The 23,235-nt window shown below is 40.1% G+C and overlaps 1 protein-coding gene across 2 annotated transcripts in view; it reads right to left on the bottom strand.

Moving 5' to 3' along the window:
• Positions 1-802: 802 nt before the first annotated feature.
• sypb (synaptophysin b) overlaps positions 803-23,235 on the bottom strand; it is a 28,917-nt gene continuing 6,484 nt past the window's right edge. Inside the window, exons 3-8 of one of the 2 annotated variants that reach the window (XM_079636860.1) lie at positions 17,121-17,245; positions 15,732-15,930; positions 13,711-13,902; positions 7,267-7,405; positions 6,656-6,835; positions 803-1,918 (exon numbers count right to left, since the gene is read on the bottom strand). In XM_079636860.1, coding sequence (XP_079492986.1) covers positions 6,687-6,835; positions 7,267-7,405; positions 13,711-13,902; positions 15,732-15,930; positions 17,121-17,245 — 804 coding nt within the window. In that variant the 3' untranslated portion in view covers positions 803-1,918; positions 6,656-6,686. Of the gene's footprint in view, positions 1,919-6,640; positions 6,836-7,266; positions 7,406-13,710; positions 13,903-15,731; positions 15,931-17,120; positions 17,246-23,235 lie in introns of both variants that reach the window. The other variant, XM_079636861.1, reaches the window with a different exon arrangement.

Here is a 23,235-nt window from a genome sequence, read left to right as displayed (position 1 = left end):
ATTTCTAATATCTTATTTTGCGTATTAATGTTAGTTAATTTTAACAGCCAAATTTCCATTAAGGTCATGCAATTTACTAAACATCTCCCTCTTCTGGTCGTAAAAGGCGTCAACAATGTCTGTAGTAAGATCAGGAATATGATATACAGAATGATATACAGTGCTATGCATAAGTATAGACACCCATGCTAAAGTTGACTAAAAGGAGAAATAAAAAATCATCTTTTGGAAATTGATCTTAATGCCTTAATGAAAAAAATGAGGAAAACTCCAACCTTTAAGGACACCAATTTTCTCTGTGAATGAATAATGTATTGTAAATAAATAAACGTCCTTTAAAAATAAAAATCTGCCGGCCTCTATGGGAATTTAACATGCGGGTGTCCTGACTTATGCACCCTGTATTTTAAGGAAGAACATTTATTTATTCACGATACATTATTCATTCACAGAGAAAATTGGTGTCCTTAAAGGTTGGCTTTTTCCTTATTTTTAAAATTAAGGCATTAAGATCAATTTCCAAAAGATTTTTTTTTTATTCTTTATTATTTTTTATTATAAACTTTAGCATGGGTGTCTAAACTTATGCATAGCACTGTATCTTGCATTGATGAATTAAAAATGTTTAAAAGATAATAATTTTAACCAAAAGTTACCCTTATTCTTGTCACTTCTAACTCGATAGTGAAATGACAATAGCTTTAAATATGTACTGGTCCTACAAAAATGTAAGACATTGGAGTTCATAAAAGCGCTACTAAAAACAAACACACTGGAGCATTAATGTCATCACTCGTCGTCATTCTCTAACATTATTTTATTTTGCATTATCAGATGATATAATGAGGGAGAGAAAGAAAGCAATATGGACCTTCATGTAAAGGCAGAGAGACAGAGACAGCGTAAAAACATACATAGTGTGAACAAAAAGCTAAAACACATGGACATCTTTTCAGAAAGAATATAAAGGGGTCATTCACACTCATGTCTGAATAAGAGCATCAGTGGCGTTTCACAGAACTAGAAAAACTAAACAATCAAGTACTGAAGCACCATGACTGAAGTGTACGGTCACTGTATTGTTTATAGCACCAAAAATATATGTGTGCTTTAGCTTATAAAAGTTTGGACATAACCAAAACATAAAAATATATCATGATCATGTGCATAATTTGTTCACATTTGGAAAAAATAGTGGCCTGTACTTCCTGTTTCAATTTGTTCTTAAACTTTTCTGTTACTCGGTTTCTCTCCCTAGTTTTATCTAAGACTACTTACTTTTGTTAACACTTGACCAACACAGAACTTTTATACTAATTAATCTTTGTGTTCTTACGAACCTTTCAAATGTTTCACACAAATAAAAAAAGAAAGAAAAAACATTCAGTAGGAGGTTGAAGGTCAGATCTCTTACTATGGGCTGAATGATTGAGGTGGAGAAGTGGTAAGATACGGGAAATAAAAACAAATGTGGGGACTACAAATGGAATCACAAAAAAAGCAACAATAAGTTAAATTCACAATACAGTATATCTAATGAATTCATATTTACACCACAGAAAAACACATTCAGTTTAATATTACTATAATTCATTCAAACGGCTCCCCGTACATAACATATACATCATAGGTTTCATTCATTTTTTTGGTAGCATATTCAAGTTTTTCCTCATTATAATAGGATGGATAATCTCCAGCTGGATTCCATGTAATAGATAGTATGTTGAAATTAGGGTCTCGCTTCCTCATGGGTCCCAATTGTTTCTTCTTGGTTATGATGTTAATATCAACCCTGAAAAGATTTCTTTTATGTGCTTTAATACCACCCACCCCCTTCCCTTTAAACCAACTGAAGTCAGTGGAAACATAGCTTGTCGTTCCCATGCTGGCTGATCACATGACGTCCTCTTGCTGTGATCTGCAAAGACAACACGTTTAAAGGTTTACAATTTTTATCAATGATTTGTAATAAATGTTAAAACAACAAAATACAAACATCATAATTGTATTCAATTAAAAAAAATATGACTATGTACACACTATATTGTTGTGTACTGAGCACAGTGTAGTGTACAATATACAGGAAGTTGGTAAAAAAAAAGTTGGTTTAACTTAAAAAAGCAAGTTACCTTGTTGCCTTAAAATTTTGAGATTGTTGTAATTAAAAATTTGAGTTAATACAATAAAGAAGAATGGTTTAATAAACAGAAACTCAAAATAGTATATTATCTTCACACATTAGTTGTCGAAGTTGATTTGACAAAAGATAAAAAGTTGTGACAACAAATAATGAAAATATTTTTTTACAGTGTACTGGGCATTTTCTTAAAAGTTCTAATGGCAAAACAAAACCTTTATTCAGCAAAGACACATTAAATTGATCAAAAGTGACAGTAAAGGCATTTATAATGTTACAATTAAATTAATTTTATTTATAGTTTTATTTTTATTTATAGTTTATTAAATTAAGTTTCATTAAACGCTGTTCTTTTGACATTTCTAAACATCAAAGATTCCTGAAAAAAGTATTATGATTTCCACAAAAATATGAAGCAACACAACTGTTTTCAACATTGATTATGATAAGAAATGTTTCTTGAGCATCAATTAGAATGATTTCTGAAGGATCACGTGACACTAAAGACTGCAGTAATGATGCTGAAAGTTTTGCTTTGCCATTACAGGAATTAACTACATTTTAAAATATATTCAAATAGAAAACAGTTATTTTCAATTGTAATAATATTTCACACTATTACTGTTTTGCTGTTTCTTAGATTGAATAAATGCAGCATTAGTGAGCATAAGACACTTCTATCAAAAACATAAAAAAAATCTTACTGACCCAAAACTTTGATCGGTGGTGAGTAATGTAAAATTTAGAATATAAATCCTTTAAAATGTTGATTGTTGAAAATCAAAATCATATGTTGAAAAAATATGTGGATATGTGGAGTTAAGGGAGCTCAAGAGCTGCCATCATTAAAAAGATAAAATAACAAATACATGTTGATTTTTCAATTATACTTTTTACTCAAATATTTATGCTAATAATATAATTTATAAATGTAAGAAATTGTATTAAATTATATAAAATAAAATGTTGCATGCATCTTTAGAATTGTACACAGATGTTTGGACCACACTGTATGGTATGCATGTACGTATGTATGTGGTAAAAATGTTGAAAGTAGATCAAATACCAAAATGTTACTTGTTTCATATTTAGTTCCCTTTCGAAGTGGAACTTCGGCACTGCGTCATGGAGTTGACACTATGGTTGACACCATTAGTATGACCCGTGTCTGGAGCATGTGTAAACAAAAGCCAATAATCATTGGCAGGCGGCAGTCCACAACGTCATAATGTGGAGCGCCTGTGAGTATTAAAGGGTTCCTGTAATACACGTCATCAGCTTTTTTGTCTTCAGGAGCCGCTTGTTCGTTCACGTTTTTGGTTAGGAAAGTTAGGAATCTGAAACCGCTCTTTCTGTCGCTTGTTTCATAATGCTGAGCAGTGCTTGATTGCTTATGCATGCCGTCATGTTTTCGGCAAAGATACTTCAGCTTCACGTGCCCCCTAAGGTGAGAGTGGCATTTGTCAGTGGTTGTAGGCAGAGGTTGATTGTCACTGGCATCTCTCTTGCTCCACTCTGATGACCTGAAGTATCTTTTTCCAGGGTTGAGCTATATTCTCCCCTGTGTTAAGGTCTAAAGTAGAATTGAACACGTCTCTGTGGATGGTTGCATTGCAGATGCATCCTAAGGGTTGAGCCAGGGTGAATGGAGTTATGTAGGGCAGTATAGTTATCCTCTACTTCATTTACCGCCCTCCCTAACTACTATTATGTCATGAATCAAGCATATATTCTCCTCTTTGGATGGGTGCTTTATAGGCCTCTCTAGTAAGACCCAGGTTCAAGAACCTGAAAAGTAGAGGTAGACGGACAGCAGGGCATCCCTCCTGGTTATCTATTGCATACTATAGCATGTCCTGGAGAAATGCCTTTACTTAAGTCAGGGCTGAGCTGCTCTCCCCATGTACTGGGTTTTTTGAGTAGGGCATAAGCTCCCCTGCAGCTCCCTTTTTGTCCTTGGTTTGGAGTATGGTGGATGAGAGTTATTGGCAAACTACAGCCTGCCTTTCTCTTGTTTGCTTCCCTGTTTGAATAGTGGTAGGGTCATATCTCCCCTTTGGATGGCACTAAAGCTTGATGCAAGATAAACGAAATTAGGCGGGTATTATAATTCTACCAGAAAGACTCGGGAGAATAAATACTGTGACAATTAATATTTATTAAGAGCTCAGCAAGCAATCAATTTCTTTGGCGTAGGCCCCGTCCGTAGCTTGCATTCCTAGGGTTCGGACTCTGCATATCCTGCCTGAAGACGAAGGCAGGGGCGCAGCCGACCCCCTGCGAAGTAAGGGAAGGGGCCATCTGGTTGTGGTGGGGTAGATGGAGGAGAAAGACATCTTGGTGTTATGTGGAGGATGGAGGGAAGGACCCGTCTTGGTGGTGTTAGGGAAGATGAAGGGAAGGTCCCATCTTGGAGGTGGTGGGGAGGGTGGAGGTGAATGGAACGACAGCATCTGCAAACTCAGATGTGTGTAAGTACCAACCTTTTATACCAAAAGTATTAGGATATGATCGGATAGATGAGAAGTTAATAAGTTACGTAACAATTGAGTCTTCCCGGCAGAACTTGCGCTAGAGCTTCATTTCCTTCTATTTTGTTTGCCTCCCTCTCCAACTATTGTTTGGTCTTGAAGCAGGGATATAGCTCGACTTTGGGTGGGTGATCTACTATGGACCTGGTTTGACAATGCTTATAGTAGAGAAAGTAGAGAAAGTTTTCCTGTGGGGCATCCCCTTGTTATCTCACATACTATGGTCTAATGCTAGTGCTAATAGAAAAAGACGAAGCACTAGCTATAGTGGGTCTTAGGCACGGTGCCTTTACTCAAGGCAGGGTATGAGCTGCTCTCCCCCAGTATTCTGGGGTCTTTAAGTAGAGCCTAAGCTCCCCTGTGCTTCCTTGGGATTTGGAGTCTACGTGATGAGAGTTATTTTAATTTTCCTTATTTTAATTTTCTTTAATACATTTTCCTCCCTTTCCTGAGTACAAGTAGAGATGTAAGCTTCCCCTTACAGGAGCGACAACATTGAAAGTCGTAGCCTGAAGGGCTAATTATCGAGGTTTTAGTACATTGCATGCTCTCTTTGATAAGCTGCTTTATAGGATACCCTTTAGGGTTGAGTTAGGTAAACTAATGTATTACCTCCCTCCCCAACCATTGTTGGGTCTTAAAGTAGTGTTTTTGCTTTCCTTTAGTGTAAATTCTCTCTAGTATGATTCATGTGTCTGACAAGTAGAGGTAGTTTACCTGGTAGCTACCTTGTTATTGTAGCACTCTATATAACTTGTGAATGGAGTCTTTTATGGATCCTGAAAAGTTATCTGTGCTCAGGCAGGGCGTGAGTGCTCTCCCCTAATTGCTCTAGGGTAATTAAGTAGAGCTGAAGCTCCCCTGCAGTTTCCATTGGGATTTGGTGGCAAGAGTCTTTGGCAATTATATTATGTGTAAGTTTTAAGGTTGAACGTCTTGAGTCCCACGGAGGAGCTCCGGAAGGATAAAAGGAGGAGTAACTACAGTGAAGGATGAGAGAGGACCAGACCTGGACTATATGTTGTTTTTTTATTGCTTTTTTTATGCGACAGTTGTCCGTGAGGCAGACAGTCGTTCTGTTTTGTTGTTTGTTTATTTTGTGATTAAAGTTTTACGTTGAATGTTCACTCGTTCCCACCTCCTTCTTCCCTGAACTTGATCAGTGTCACAGTATACCTTCTCATGAAGTTTGCATTCTCCCCTTGGAAGTAGTGGTAATATCAAAGGTTGTAGTTGATATACTCCCTTTTTCTCTCATTCAAGATGTTATCACACAAGCACATCCTAACATCTTCGGTTCGCTTTCAAGGGTTGGGCATACCAGTACAAGGTCCTCCCTTTCGGGCTGTCCCTGTAACCTCAAGTCTTCACCAAAGTCACAGAGACTGCCCTTACCCCGTTAAGGGAAGTGGCCCTTGGCTATCTCGACGACTGGCTGATCCTAGCTCACTCTCGAGATTTGTTGTGTGCTCACAGGATTAGGGTTGGTACTCAGACACCTTAGCTGTTTAGGGCATCAGGTCAACTGGGAAAAGAGCAAGCTCTCCCCAGTGCTCCCCAGTGCATCTCTTTTCTTGGGATAGAGTTGGACTTCACGTCTCACAATGCTGAACTCCCTAAAGACATAGTAAACGGACAAGTTAGTAAGTAGACAGAGTAAAAACAGCGGTTCCACTGAAACAATTTCAGAGGCTCCTGGGGCAAATGGTGTCCTCGGCAGCAGTTGTGCCGCTCGGGTTGATGCATATGAGACCGCTTAAACATTGGCTACAGATTCGTAATAGCGTATATAAGCGTATGTCCACCCCTAGTGCAACCCCTAGTGTCAGTCATCGACACCACGTCTCATTTCCTCCATCAGGGAACGGACGATATTAACGGATACAATATTAACTGAGATGTTCCCTTTAGTGTCAACTCCATGATGCAACGTTGAAGTTCCACTTTGAAAGGTAACGTCTTGTACACTTACAGCTTCTTCACTCACCAGTGCAGAGCTTCAGCCAGCGGAGCCGGGCTCACATCTCATTGGAGAAGGAGGTGGGCTCACCCTGACCATACACTCCTTGGTTGTATCCGCCACCTTCGCCCTGTTGGCTGTATTCGGGCTGGTAACCGCCCTGAGAGCCAGCGTAAGGGTCCTGTCCATAACCTTCTTGTCCATAGCCTAGAAAAATACATTTATAAGAGAATATAATTAAATATATGATGACCTTTGCAAGCCTGTCAAAAATTTCAAATGACAATTATCTAAGTTCTATTAGGGTGAATCTTATAAAACGTGTCAAGAATATGTCAGAAATTAAAAATGTAAATTATACTTTGGATAATTAGATAAGCCTATTTGTAGGATCATTCCAATTTCATTTTTGCACTGACATTATTATAATGACAATTAAGTATATTATTCAAATCACATTCTTTTATCCTCATTACTGTAATACTGACTTCATTTCTTCTTGAGATTCACATTAACCTAAATATAAATGTTTATAACAGCAACAAAAATCTATTAATAATACATAAACTTATGCACTGAGAGCATACAAATTTATGTGAATTCCATGCTTTAATTTTCAGTCTTTTAGTTGTGCCCACCCTGGCCGAAGGAGTCTGGTGCTGGCTGCTTCTCTCCAGAGGCTGTGTAAGTGCCAGCAAAGGCTGTAAGCCAACCGGTTTCCTTAAAGACGAACCACAGGTTCCCTGCCCATAGCACCACATTACAGAACCCAAACGCCTGCAGGTATAAGAGACACAAGCCAAATAGTTACTTGCACGTACTGTATGCATTCATTTGCATGCCCAAAACATCTATTTCATTAGACTAAGCATACATACTGATTTTTATCACTGGACTTTTTTCTTTTTTTTTAATTTTTCATCTAATATTTACATTTTATTTCAGTTTTTTTTTTTTTTTTTTTATTAACGAAAACAATTTGGATGATTGTTCGAAACATGGATCAACGTTGATCTTTTTAACATAGGTGAATAAAAATTTATACAGGTAAACATGTTGCCTTTATTTAGCATTAAAGAGCCCCTTTATGCTATTTTAAAGTTTCCTAATTTTGTCTTGGAGGTATCCTCACATGCATCTACGGTAAAAAAACAACACTTTAATTTATAAATACACAGTGCAGAATTACCTCTTTTCTCAAGGTTCGATAAAGTATTCGGTTTCTCTAAACGTCTCTGGTTACGTATGTAACCTTAGTTCCCTGAGAGGGAACGAAACGCTGCGTTTACGCAATGGGAACACTTCCAAGTGTGTCGTCATGAAGCACATGTATAATCAATCCAATGAATGAGCGGGACGTCAGGTGACGTCATAGACCAGGAAACTATAAATCACCCCTTAACGCAGAGCGTGACAGCTTCTGAAAAACCTGAAGCAAGTCGATCAGGGCATGCAGGAAGTATGGCAGGCGAACGCAGCGTTTCGTTCCCTCTCAGGGAACTAAGGTTACATACGTAACCAGAGACGTTCCCTATCAAGGGAACTCCCGCTGCGTTTACGCAATGGGAACCCCATACCCACTACGCCATAATTACAAGTGCCCGTTCTGTGTGAGTCCTGCGCACACTAAGAAGCGAGCAACCTCGCCCCCGGAGTGGAGAGGTCTAAATCATAAAATTTGACAAATGTATGCGGTGAGGACCAGCCTGCCGCATTACAAACGTCATGAAGGGAAACTCCCGAAATCAAAGCCGTAGAGGCAGCCATACTCCTTGTAGAATGAGCACGGACAGCCAAAGGTGAAGGCTGTCCGACCGCTTGATAAGCAAGTGAGATAGCCTCGACTACCCACTTGCTCATAACCTGTTTCGATGCAGGGCAACCCTTCTTGGTTGAACCGAAGCAGACAAATAACTGCTCTGATCTACGCCACAGGGCAGCTCTGTGAACGTAGGCATCCAAAGCCCGAACTGGACACAACAGATTTAGTCTTTCCTGATCTGGGGTATTAAAAGGTGGAGGACAGAAGGCCTGCAGCACAATTGGGCCTGCAACATTAGTCAGTATTTTAGGAATGTAACCCGGCCTAGGGTGAAGAAATGCCTTAACCATACCAGGTGCAAATTCTAGGCATGTTGGAGCAACCGACAGGGCCTGCAAATCTCCAATTCTCTTAATTGAAGAAATGGCAAGAAGGAATAAAGTTTTTAGTGTAAGGAACTTTTCTGAAACCTCTTCAATAGGCTCGAAGGGAGCCAGGGCCAGACCCTCAAGTACAATGGCCAAATCCCAAGCCGGTGCTCTAGAGTGCAGTGCAGGCCTCAGCCTCAATGTGCCACGGAGAAAACGGTTAACCAAAGGATCTCTCCCCAGAGAAGTAGCCCCCAGAGGGGTGAGATATGCCGATATAGCTGCTACGTACACCTTTAAGGTGGAAGGAGATAATCCAGCAGAGAAACGGTCTTGAAGGAAATTGAGAACTGTACCAACCGGGCAGTTAACAGGATCCAAATTACGTTCTCCACACCAGGTAGAGAATAATTTCCATTTCAAAGCATAAAGTTTTCTCGTGGAGGGAGCTCTGGATTGCAGGATGGCAAGGATGGTCTCTCCACGACCTCAGTCGAGAGACCGGATTCTATGAGCTGGGCCCCCTCAGAGGCCAAGCCCACAGTCTCCACAACTCTGGGTGAGGGTGAAATATTGTGCCCCTTGCTTGGGACAGCAGGTCCCTCCTGACAGGAATCTCCAATGGAGAGCCGTCCAGAAGAGACACTAGATCCGAGAACCAAACTCGGGCCGGCCAATACGGGGCTACTAACAATAGATGAGCCCCTTCCCGGCGAACCCTCTCCAGAACTCCCGGGAGCATTGATACCGGGGGGAAGGCGTACAGGTGTGACCTCGGCCACACCTGTACCATGGCATCCAGTCCGAGAGGAGCTGGATGAGTGAGGGAGAACCACAGCGGACAATGGGTTGTATCGTGCGATGCAAAAAGATCGATCTCTGCTCGACCAAAGTTCTCCCATAGGAGCTCCACCACTTCGGGGTGAAGTCTCCACTCCCCGGGCCTCAGCCCCTGCCTCGACAGGATATCTGCACCCACATTCAGATGCCCTGGAATATAAACTGCCCTGAGAGACAGCAATTTCCCCTGGGCCCATAGGAGGATCTGATGAGCCAGTTTGCACAGTATACGAGACCTCAGACCCCCCTGATGGTTGATGTAAGAAACCACCGACATGTTGTCTGACCGGACAAGCACATGGTGGCCTTTCAGGTCCGGCAGGAAGTATTTGAGAGCATGAAATACCGCCATCATTTCTAGCCGATTTATGTGCCAAGAGAGCTGATGGTCCTGCCAAAGACCCGTCGCCGAGCGGCCACTCATGACCGCCCCCCATCCTGTGAGGGATGCATCCGTCGATAGCGTTAAGCGTCGACAAGACGCCCCCAACACTGGGCCCTGGGCGAGGAACCAAGGCTTCTTCCACATGACCAAGGCACGTAGGCAGCGCCGCGTGACCTTGATCATGCGGAAAGGATTTCCCCTCGGAGAAAACCCCTTGGTCCTGAGCCACCACTGCAGGGGTCTCATGTACAGAAGGCCAAAAGTTATCACGTTGGACGCAGCTGCCATGAGACCCAACAATCTCTGAAACTGTTTCACAGTGTGTGACTGGCCTAGTTTTACTCTTTTTACGGCTGTGAGAATCGCAGAGATACGTGCTGGAGACAATCGTGCTTGCATGGTTGTCGAATCCCACACCACCCCTAGATAAGTGGTCCTCTGAGCTGGGAGGAGCACACTTTTCTTGGCGTTTAACCGTAACCCCAACAACTTTATATGAGACAGAACGACATCTCGATGCCGAACTGCCAACTGCTCGGACTGAGCTAGAATCAACCAGTCGTCGATGTAATTTAATACGCGAATGCCCTGGAGTCTCAGAGGAGCCAGAGCTGCATCCACGCATTTTGTAAATGTGCGGGGTGATAATCCTAGGCCGAACGGAAGAACCCGAAATTGGTATGCTTCGCCCCCGAAAGCAAACCTCAGGAACTTCCTGTGATGAGGATGGATAGACACATGGAAGTACGCGTCCTTCAAGTCTATTGTGACAAACCAGTCCTCGGACTGAATCTGTGACACAATCTGTTTTAGCGTAAGCATTTTGAACTTGAGTTTCTGAACTCTGCTGTTTAAATGACGCAGGTCTAGAATCGGACGCAACCCTCCATCCTTCTTCGGAACGATGAAGTAACGGCTGTAAAACCCTGACTCTCTGCTGGTAGGAGAAACCTTCTCTATAGCTCCCTTTTGAAGAAGCGTCAGTACTTCCTGCTCCATGACCAGAGCATGCTCTGGGCCCACTACTGTGGAGAGGACCCCTAGAAATCTGGGTGGACGAAAACCGAACTGAATTCTGTAACCCTTTTCTACTATACGCAGGACCCACTGAGAAATATTTGGCAGAAGTTTCCACGCTGCCAGAAATTCCGCTAAGGGAACCAGTCTCTCGAGACTGGCCTCTGGATTTGGTTGAACAGTCACTTCGGCGCCCTGAAACGGCGAACCGGCAGGGAACAACCGAACTGACCGCTCCACGACCCTCCTCGGAGGATCGTATGGGGACGCTGACACCACGGTGCCCTGTAACGGCGAACCGGCAGGGAACAACCGTTGTGGCAGCGCTGCGACTTTCCTCAGAAAGTCGCCCCCCAGAGGGCGCCGAAGAGGAACGATTTCTCGAAACCGTCCCTCCCCGGAGGGGACCACCCTCAGAAGTTTGACACCACAGGCGTCAGGACTTCTTCTTCTTAGACCAAGCCTTCTTAGATATGACAGTCCTCAGATCTTGCCTATCACCAGATGGCCTGGCCTGCGACCGCCACCCAGACCCCCCAGGTTGTGGAGGAGCCCGAGCGGCGACGCTACGTTTCTGTTGCACTCTGTGCTGTGAGGAGCTCGTAGACGGCCGAGGCTGCTCTGATTTAATGATTTTACGAAAAGCAGTCTCGGGGGCATCAGATCGGCGAGGAAGAAACTTCTGGAACGCTGCAGATTGCTTTTTTGTTTCTTGAAACCTATCAACGACACAATTTATAGCATCGCCGAACAGACTTGTAGGAGAAAGCGGGGCGTCCAGAAGAACAGATCTATCTTTATCTTTGATTTCAGAAAGATTTAACCATAAATGGCGCTCCGTGGCCACCAGGGCTGCCATAGACCGGCCCACTGATTTGGCCGTCTCCTTGGTGGCACGGAGAGATAAATCTGTCGCGCGACGCAATTCTCGAATTGCGTCAGCACTAACTTCCTCACTTTGATCGATATCCCTCAGCAGGTCGGCTTGATAAGCTTGCAAAATAGACATTGTATGCAAGCACGCTGCTGCCTGACCTGCTGCCGAAAACGCTTTACCCACAAACGATGATGTAGCTTTTAATGGTTTAGTGGGTAATGTCGGGGCTTTCAGTGATGACGCTGACTCGGGAGAGAGATAGCTCGCAAGCGTCTCTTCAGCCTGAGGCATTGTCACATAACCAAAATCTTTAATACCTTTAACATTACTATAAATAGATGTTTGGGGATTAAAAACTCTGAAAGATACCGGTTTATTCCACGATTTCGACACCTCAGTGTGGAGATCGGGAAAAAACGGGAGTTCCCGACGGGGAGGCTGTGATCTAGATGGAAAATAGCGATCATCTAGTAAACTCTTTTTAGAATCACATTCAAAATCATCGGCTGGCCAGTCAATATTTAATTTAGCTACAGCGCGAGATAAAACCTCCATAAGCTCCTCATCACCAGAGGTATGAGCTGGCGAAAACTCATAATCCCCTGTATCAACACTGACAGCGTCCAATTCCTCGGAACTGGATAGCTGCGGCATTGGTGCCTCAACCCGGGGAGAAGAAACCGCAGGGCGGGCTTCCCCCTGGGCAGAGACACTGGATCCAGCAGGTAAAGGCTGAGATAGGGCGGTGCCCGTCTCAAACCCCGCTGCTAGATCCATCTGCGAACCCCAAGATACGTTTCGCCGCTGTGCCTCGGCAGCAGCGGGACCCGTACCTCGGGGAGCGCGGACCGAACCGTCCTCCTCAAAGAACGCCCGGCGAGAGCGGAGCGTCCTCACGGACAGCAGCTCGCAATGCTCACAGTCAGCTCCCTCGAGAACTGACTGGGCATGCTCCACTCCCAAACAAGCAACACAAAGCTGATGTGTGTCCCCACCCGTGATGTAACGAGGGCAGGGAACAACACAACGCTTGAAATCTTGCTTGCTCGCCATAATATATATATATATTGAGTGTGTTTGTAACAGACAACAATAAATCAGACAAAGGACAAATACAGAGAGCGCTTTGCTGAAGAAACAGAAGCTGTCACGCTCTGCGTTAAGGGGTGATTTATAGTTTCCTGGTCTATGACGTCACCTGACGTCCCGCTCATTCATTGGATTGATTATACATGTGCTTCATGACGACACACTTGGAAGTGTTCCCATTGCGTAAACGCAGCGGGAGTTCCCTTGATAGGGAACCCCTTCTTTCCGAGAGCCTGCTCTACTCTGATTGGTCAGATGACCAGTCTGTTGTGATTGGTCTACCACTTTTAGCGCCTCGGAAACAAAACACCCATTATCATATATTAATTGAAACTTCGGAGGCTTCCTCTGCACTTGCAGAAAGTAAGACTGGAATTACTGACGACTAGTTTGAGGCAGTTCAAAATCAGTTATTTCTTTAGGGAGACAATAACTCCATTTATCATGCACTTTGTGCTTTGCAGACCTTTTACATTCATAAACAGCTATATTATACACACATTTATAACATTATGTTAACCACATTTCAACATTGAAGGTTGGTCACTTGCTGGCTGAATTTGTATATAACAGAGTATAATGGAGCATAATGATTGATTATCAATGCATGACTACAGTATTTTACAGAAACATAATTTCGTCATTGCTCATAAACATAATGTCCAACCTTTTTCAACTGCCCACGTGTCATTATAACATTTAATACATACGCATAATAACATTATTTATAGTGACTGTACCCACCACAGATGTGTTCAGGCCGGAAACCACAGGCTCATGTATTTCTTTGCAGCGGTTTTCCTCACGATCACATGCAGCGATGAGGTTGATGACCTCATCGGGGTCAGTTGCCCTCTTAACATCAGAGAGACCTTTGGCCCACGCCGATGAACTTACCAACCACATGAAGGTAAAAATAGCTGTCACCACAAAATCCTGTAGAACAAAACCAAATTATTTATTTATTTTTCATTGGAATACTAATCACCATTACATTTTAATGGGTTTTATATATATATATATATATATATATATATATATATATATATATATAAATGTATATATATAAATGTGTTTACTGCCACACTATAATGCAGTGACATTTCCCCTTTTAAAATCTATAATATTTAAAGGGATAGCCTTTATGGTTCAAACAGATTTGTTAAGGCATGTTAGACATTTTCCACTGATCTTCAGTGTTGCAACATTATATTTTGAATGTAACAGGGTTATTAACAAAACATGTAACATGGGTTAACAAAATATCATAGGTTATTAAATTGTTGGTAACACTTTACAATAAGGTTACATTTGTTAACATTAGTTTAATATAATAACGTGAACTAAAAAAAAATGACAAATACTATTACTATATAACTATATTAGCGTCCATGCCCCCGCATGTTAACGTTCTGTTTATTATAAGCATGCTGAAGTTTTATCATCTTTCGCCTTAAATACAAATGTCATTATTTATTAAAAATATAATATAATTATAGTGGTGTTAAGATGAAAAATAACTTCATAACACGGTTATAAGGCCGCACAGTACATGTGGTTTTAACGTACGTGTGGTTTCATTTGTTCCTACATCTTTCGTAAATTTAGAATACATTTTAGTACGGACATTCGTGAAATTGTTCATACACAGATTTCACACACAAATTTGTGAGTATGCATGCTTAGTGAATGAGACCCATACTCTTTATCCTTTTTGTTATAGTCTTGAATGGGCCTAAGAGCATTTGTTCATCTTAGTTAATGTTAATTTTAACATTTACTGATACACTATTAAAATCAAAAGTTGTATCTGTTAACATTAATAAAGAACAGTTTTATTTTTATAAACTAACATTAAGAAAGATATACAGTTGTAATCAAAATTATTTAACCCCAATTGCAAATCAGGTTTATAGGCAAAATGTACAGACTTTCAGCTGTTTGTAATGAACAAATCAAACTAATTGAATTTTTAACTGAAAATGCTACTTTTAATGACTTCTGCAGTCTCAAAATTATTCAACCCCCTGAATAGTATCCCTCACAACAGCACAACTCTGCAAAACAGATGTTGTCTCAAGCACACCTGATACAACTAATCAAGGGCTTCATTACTTGCTCCAGGTGTGCTTGAGCTAGAACACATGAAATACCTGAACGTGAACAAGAAAAGTGCTCAAAATCATTTAAATAAACCACAGAACTTTTCAGGCCAATGGGTCAGCAGTGTATCTGCAGAATATATATTGCAGCATATGCTGGAAAGAACGCCCTGTCTACAGTTGAGCATGTTGTGGCTCTGTGATGCTCTGGAGCTGCTTTGCATCCTCTGGCACTGGAAACATGCAGCGTGTGGAAGGCAAGATGGATTCACTGAAGTATCAGGAAATCCTAGGAGAAAACGCCATGCCATCAGTGAGGAAGCTGAAGCTTGGGCGTCATTGGACCTTCCAACAGGACAATGATTCCAAGCATACCTCAAATTCCACCAAGCGTTGCCTTTTTGTGCTGATTTGTTGTGCTGAGATATTTCAATTACTTTTGTTTGATTTGTTCATTGCAAACAGCTGAAAGTCTGTAAATTTTGCCAATAAACCTGATTTGGAGGGTTTTGTTTGTTTTTCTTCTTCTCTCATTTAAGACATTCAGTTTTATGCTGATTATGCTCAAAGAAAATGTATATCATCTGAAATTTTAATTTTTAATCTCATAATTTCAAAATGGCACTATCTGCCTCACAGGAAAGAGACAGCAAGAAGACTCACAGCCTGAGCTCCTTTGTTTCCCTCGTGGTACTTCTCCAGGAGGAAGATGTACACGGACATGGCTGCCATTGTATAAAGGAAGGCAAAGACACCAATGGTGACAAAGAATTCGGCAGAGGAAGAGTTGTCTCCCACCAGAAAGAGACGTTCAGGTTCCGGCCCTTTACATGAAGGAGCATCAAACCATACCTGGTGCAGTCTGTGGAGAAAGACACTTGGTAAATGTCTGTCAGAAGTTTAAATCGCTTGACCAATGTGTGAGAGTGTGTGCGCATTCACATGAATAAATTTAAGAGGAAATTTAAGAGTTCTAGGAACGTAGTTGTAGGAACAAGGCCAGAGTGGTTCCCTGAGAAATAAATGTTCCCCTGGCGCCATTTTCCTGGTTGCATTCACATCGGCAGTAGATACCCTAAAGTGACGTAAGCCACGCTTGTTGTTGTGACTTTTATTTTGACGGCGCTGAGAACGCCAGAGCCCGAACACACAGTGTCCACATTTTCCGTCTTCATTCATTTACGATCTGTTTGGCGTGTGGTTAATGCCCCATGTCGCTATCTGAGGAGAAATACATTGGTCCCCTCAAAGTTGCGTTGAATTTTCTCCTTAGCGTGAAAGGTTAAGAGGTCCATCACTGTTTTCCATGTTCGTAGAGTTAAATCGTGGAGTAAATATATAGGCTATAATCTGTGTGTGTTTACACAGCTTTCTTTTAAATGCTCATTTTTCCCTCGTGGGTCAATTTGACCCCCATAGGAATGATTGGAAAATGGGGATTTTTTACAATTATTTATAAAAAAAATAAAATATATATATATATGTGACAATCCCATGGTTAGATTTAAACAAATTTACAATGCAGAACACACACACAAATGCAAAACAAAAGGTACAAATTTTAATATTATGAGAGAAACTGAATTTAGGACCCAGGGGATGGAGCACAGTTAATTTGCTCCATAGAAAGCAATGAGGCCATCTAGTGGCAATAGTTATATTTCTTTGCACAAGAGGTCAGCAAAGACACCCAATATGAGACTTTTGAGCTGTTTTAACAAGTTTTTGCATGTAATGTATAACATGCAAATAACTGTTGAATGCAGTGTTATTTTGTATTTAAGTGAAAGAATGTGAAGAATGTGCTTAAACTATAATATTAAATTAATGATAAAATCTCGTAATTTACAGGTAAATAAAATTAAAAAATAAAATATCTCCAAAAACATTGCATTAAAAAAATAGAGAAAATCACTATAAAAATGAAATGATATAATCTTTCTTTACAACTAGATGAATCAAACACATAAGTTAAAGGTCGGAAGACTGTCGATATGTACTGAGGACTTGTGTCTGCTGTACTGTGATCTGATATGACAGTGGAACACTGACCTGAACGGGTAGTCAAACTCAACCTCAATGTTCAGGTCACTTTCTGTGCGGTTCTTACACTCCACGCTCAGACGAAACACTCCAGAGTAACCGCCACAGGTGGAGAACGCAAAGATGGCGAAGAACTGAGAAGGAGAAAGAAAGAGAGTCAGTTGTTACAATAAATAAGTGTGTAAGTAAAGAGAGACAATTAGCATGAAACGGGTGTATTGAAAACACCCATATACAACGTACAATCTATATACAGGTAATAAATATCCTATTTTCACTGTGTTTTTGCAAGCAACAAATACATCGTAAAAAAAAATGTGACAGCTAGAAGTGCACAATTCTGGATAAATTGAGAATCACCATTTTTTTGGTTTCAAACAGAGATCATAATTTCTCCCATGATTCTGAGCAAACAACTAAACAAAATAACATGTCATTTACTAGAGGTTTTCTCAAACTGGTAATTGGTGCAATCTATTTAAAATGAATATAATGAATTATAAAAAAAATAATAATAATTTGAATGAATGATTCAATGACTCATTTGCTGTGTCCCAATTCGCATACTGTCTGTCCGTCCTAAATAGTATTCAAAGTGTGTCCCAAATCGTAGCATGTTGAAATGAGTTTTCCAAAGATACCCGGATGGTCTAATTTTTCCGGTTAGAATCCGAATGAATTGCAGATCCGTACAAACTCTAACAGCTAATATTGCCCACAAACCCATTGCATGTTGGACGAGGATTCGATTAGAACTACAAACACATAAAAAGTATTAAGAACTACAAACATGGCGGATGTCGAGTCCCACGGTTAAGAGGTTTAGATAAAGGGGTTTAAGTGATTAATAATCACTATCTAACCTGACGAAAAGATATTTATTCAATGTTATCCACATTATATTTCATCTGCAACAGAATTGTGAACTTTTGTAAAGATACGTTTGGTCATTAACTTTTAAATGCATCCTTATCCAAATTGTAAACACATGAGGCGAGTCTCTGCATGAAAGACCCACGACTGGCAGATCAAGGCTACTACATTTATTTCCAAAATGGTGTCTCCAAACCCAAACCCTAACCCTAAACATAACCATAATCCAAACTCTATTCCAGGCCGGATACGAGCTTTTAACTATTATGCTAGTGTCATGTAATTTGCCTATAGCACAGTGCAAACTGGTTAGGAAAAGCTTATTTGATTATATTAAACAAGACGATATCACAGTAATATGCAAATATGTAGACTACAAAATATTACTACAAATTAAAAGACCTGTTTACTGTTGACATATATTTTAAAAGTGTCACATGATCCTTCAGAAATCATTCTAATATGCTGATCTGCTGCTCAAGAAACATTTCTGATTATTGTCAGTGTTGAAAACAGTTGTGCAGCTTCATATTTTTGTGGAAGCCTGTGATGCATTTTGTTCGGGATTCTTTGATGAATAGAAAGTTCAAATGAACAGCATTTATTTGAAATAGAAATCTTTTGTAACAATATAAATATATTTGTCACTTTTGATCAAATGAATGCATCCCCATTGAATAGTGTTTACCATCACATCAAGGTAAAAACATTTAAAGGGGTCATGACATGAGAAACCAAATTTGCCTTGATCTTTTGGTATATAAGAGGTCTTTGTACCATTAAAACGTCCTGCAAGTTCAATGCTTAAGACGTCCTCCCCATTATAAACAAATCATTTATTTAATCAAGCTCTAAATACAGCTCGTTCTGGATCCATGGTAAGAAGTGACGTCGCGGTACGAAGTGGCGTCACGGTACGAAGTGACGTACCAGCGTTTGCATATGACCGCCTCCAGCACAAGACAACTACGCTTAAAGCGCAAGACAACTACGCTCATTTCGCATCATTGTCGCGCCCGCGCGCTGCGCGCCGCACAAGTGTTCAGTCGACGGACAGCGAGTGGGTCTGTGTACAGGGAAATTACGATGCCACGCCGATGTGCTGTTCCTGGCTGTGGACAAACAACATCTTTGAATACGCTGCGAAAGATCCAGTCGTCAGGGAAAAATGGATGCACTTTATTTTTTGCGGACGTCTCAGTCACGGCAGTGTTAATTTAAGCGTTTGTTCTATACATTTGAAGGATGATTGTTTTGAGAACAAATCCCAAAATGATGCTGGCTTTGCCAGAAAACTGTTGCTCAAAGATAAGTCCGTGCCGACTATTCTGGGCTCAACAACGACGACGCAAACTGTAAGTAATGTGTTTAAAACTTTAAACTACTTTTTAAATACGCTGAATCCGCAAATGTTCTGGTTGGGGGCGTTAATAATTGATGCATAGGCACTGACGTTAGCCAATCATAACAGTGGGCGTTAACACTGAACTCTTAAAGGGGAAACACCCCCAAAACAGACTGTGTGAATCAGAGGATGAGAAACAGGGTGGGAAAAGGTCATAAATCACTACATTTTAAAAGTTTTTTGTAAAAAAAACTATAGTAATACTATAATTACACCTAAGGGAACATAATAATAAAATAAAATAAACCATGTCATGACCCCTTTAAATAAAAAACATGGTTTCAGACGTTTCACTTGTAAAACTCTAATTTAATAATGTCAATAAAAAGAAGGGAGTTTCATATTGTAAGATTGGAAATAATTCAAGACATTTGCTTTTCACCCCCCTCTCTCTCACACCATGCTGATAGCAAAGGCCTGTAGCCACAATGTTTGAACAATGGGGGAAGTTGCGATTGTCTGATTGGTTAGTTTGAATATCTCACACCTGGGTGTTAGTCACATGGTCGGGGGACAAAAAGTGATTGCAACTGCTGTTCGCTCTCTCTTTTCGGATGCTGGCCTGCTCTTGAGTCAAAGGCCCTCTCCCTCTCTCTCTCTCTCTCTCTCTCTCTCTCTCTCAGGTAATATTTTACGTATGCTGGGTACAATTATTGGTCTAAGTTATAATCATATGCATCTATTTTGTAACCATTTCAAGAGTATAACCTTAACCATATTTTGACTTGCATCTAATTTGTAAATATTTTAAGTGTAAGCATAACCTTATTTTGTCACATTGAACCTTTTTAATTCATGGAGTCAGATTAAAACGAGATGATTGCATATGTGAATGTGTCTTATTTAACCAAATTACTTTGCGACGGTAAAAAGATGATAACACGCGTGTACTTCACCGGCTGACCGGAAACCGGAAGTTGGGCCGATCAGCCGGATAAAATAAAGAGAAAATGCAGAAATGTGTTAATTCACCATCTGTTGTATATCACACTATACATAAAATACCATATCTGCTAACCCACAAGCGTACACACAGTTCAAAGAAATGCAGCAACTGCATCCAGGAAACTGTTGCACCTGTTGTCATGGAAACTTAGATATAAATGAGATGAGTTGACAAACAAGAGGCGTTAATGAAGTATCACAATAACACAATAACACCTACACACACACACACACACACACACACACACACACACACACACACACACACACACACACACACACACACAGAGATTAGTTAGTCAGAGTATTTTTACCACACCCTCCCTTCACTGCAGGAAGATCCGATTGAATAGAAAATCCGGCTATTAATCTCACTGAGGTGCTTTACCATCTGTCACTACACACACCGTGCTGATCTACTACACATCACTCTACACACGCACATTTTTACACACATACACACAAATAAGCTCTGTTCCAAAACACAGTGAGTGGCCTCGCTGCCTATGTTGGTTTAATAAGTGACGATTAGGAACGCTCTCCAAAGGCAGCAACTCTGCGTGCCACAAATAGCCCTCAGTGCACCGTTTATTTCAGAGTTTGGTGTTAGCATGTTGCTAAGCTAATGGCGTGACACTCTAATAAGCATTAAAGAACACAACATTGACCTGGACTGCATGGACAAAAAAAACACTAAGACAATTTTTTAATATCTTCTTCTGTGTTTTGCAGAATCAAGAAATTCATACACGTTTGGAACGACATGAGGGCGAGTAAATAATGACAGAATTCTCAGGTGAACTATATCCATATAAAATACACAAAATGTATCAGCAACATGGATAAAGATCGAATGCCGTTTTTACTTTTCAAAAAAAAACATAGGACAGCTAAAGAAAAAACACTTCCAACATAGGACAGCTAAAATGTTACCATTATATTTATTAGTATTTTGTTAACCTTTTGTTTTTTAACCTTAACCATTCCTCCTTAAAAGTTGTTTGAACATTTTGAAAAATCACAATCATACATTTGGTCACTTGCTGAATTTTTAATTACATTGAACTTTTAATATTGACCCTGTTCATTTTTAATTGCAATGCAGCATAAATGCTCCTACATTTTCTAGGCAGCTCGCTAGAATTTAAATACAGTCATACATGTGCACAGACAGACTCAAATGCACAGACAGACTCAAATGCACAGACAGACTCAAATGGACAACTTCTACGCAACTTGTGAAGCTCAGCACACAAATAGTTACTGATGTATTATGGGACAAGCACCAGATAAGATAAACACAACACTTCATTATTCTGGGCTGTCTCAGGAAACTGGGTTATTACTTGCACTGAGTGATTATATATGTGAGAAGGCAACAGGGCAGATAATAAGAAATATTCAAAAATAATACAATACAATAGAAATACAACAGAAAGTAAAAAACACTTTTGCTTTAATAAGGCTACTTTAGCTTGACGGATGTTGAAAATAATAAGTAAATTCCAAAAATCTAACTAAAAATCAATACATCCGACAGGAATTTAAGATCCAGTAGGATCTTATTTGATTCCTAGAATCCTACTGGATATAGTGTAATCTTTAACAGAAAGCTGCTTGTGTTGTATTGGAGTAATGTCTTGCAGATCTGTTCAAGGAAATCCCAGAGGGAGTTTTAAAATCCCCACACACTTTCTTTCAATTCTTTTTGAAACTGCAGCATTTTATCCTGATGGTCCAGTTGGGAATTATGTGTTCCCATCTAGGCTTTTGCTTTGTGATGCTGTAGTTTTAAAATGTTCAATATCTCCTAATCATTTGTTAACAACATGTATTATTTACTTCAACAAGCTCATTGTTTCTGCCTTAAATGAATACATTGTTTGCTAACTGTGTGATTTGTATATGTACATTTCTGAAACGTATAACGTATAACACCTCTGATAATAGATCACTCTAAATTGTAATGTAGACACGTGTATTTTCTGTAAAGCTGCTTTAAAACTATATGTATAGTGAAAAGCGCTATACAATAAATGTGAATTGAATTGAATGAATTGCTGTAAGATAATTGCCATTTAGGATGGGTTTCAAATTATGACAGGAGTCTTGTATGCATTCCTTATGGATTTTCAACTATAACGGAATAAATGAATGAAGAAAACGAAAAGTGAAAGAAAGTAATAAGGAATTATGTGACTGCAAGTAAAACATTTTCTTTGGTTCCAAACTTGGATTCCCTTTTTGAGCATGGGACAAAATGTTCCTAGCAAAATCTAATATTAAAGACTCCTTTTGTTATCTTTGTGATGGTGCACTACAGCCTACACAGCGCCTGACGAATGGGAGACAAGTTTTTAATAGCAAGGGAATGTATTATTTATGCAATAAAGGCATCATAACATCCACTAAATATTGGCTACTTGTTTTGCTGGAGAAGAACTGAGACCATATGTTAACTGAGGAGGCACGCCAGCTCTGGTCCAGTGACTGTAAACTTCTCTCGAATCCTGAGCAATTAATTAGAGCAAGCTTTAAAGAGAAAATTACACAGAAATGGGCACAAATTCATGACATATCACAGCGAACCAAAGCGCAGGCTGTTAAATCTACAGAAGTGCCAGATTAGATATCACGGTCTCTTCTTTTTCAAAAGGACCCATAAACTGAATACTGTTTTAATTTACTGTAGCACTGAAGCAAAATAACCCAAATACTGTAACATACTATCACAATTTCATATCATACTATATATAATAAAAATGTTCCCTCAGTAAAATCCATGATTTTAACATAATTAAATCTTTAAGAAAAAATAATATCTCAATACTTGCTTACACCCAGGGCTTGACATTAACAAACCGTCAAACCTCGAAGTGCAGGTGTGTGTTTCAGCAGTGG

This window comes from Phoxinus phoxinus (assembly GCF_949152265.1).
Source record: "Phoxinus phoxinus genome assembly, chromosome: 15".
NCBI classification, from domain to species: domain Eukaryota; kingdom Metazoa; phylum Chordata; class Actinopteri; order Cypriniformes; family Leuciscidae; genus Phoxinus; species Phoxinus phoxinus.
This window is presented reverse-complemented; position numbering and strand designations above follow the sequence as displayed.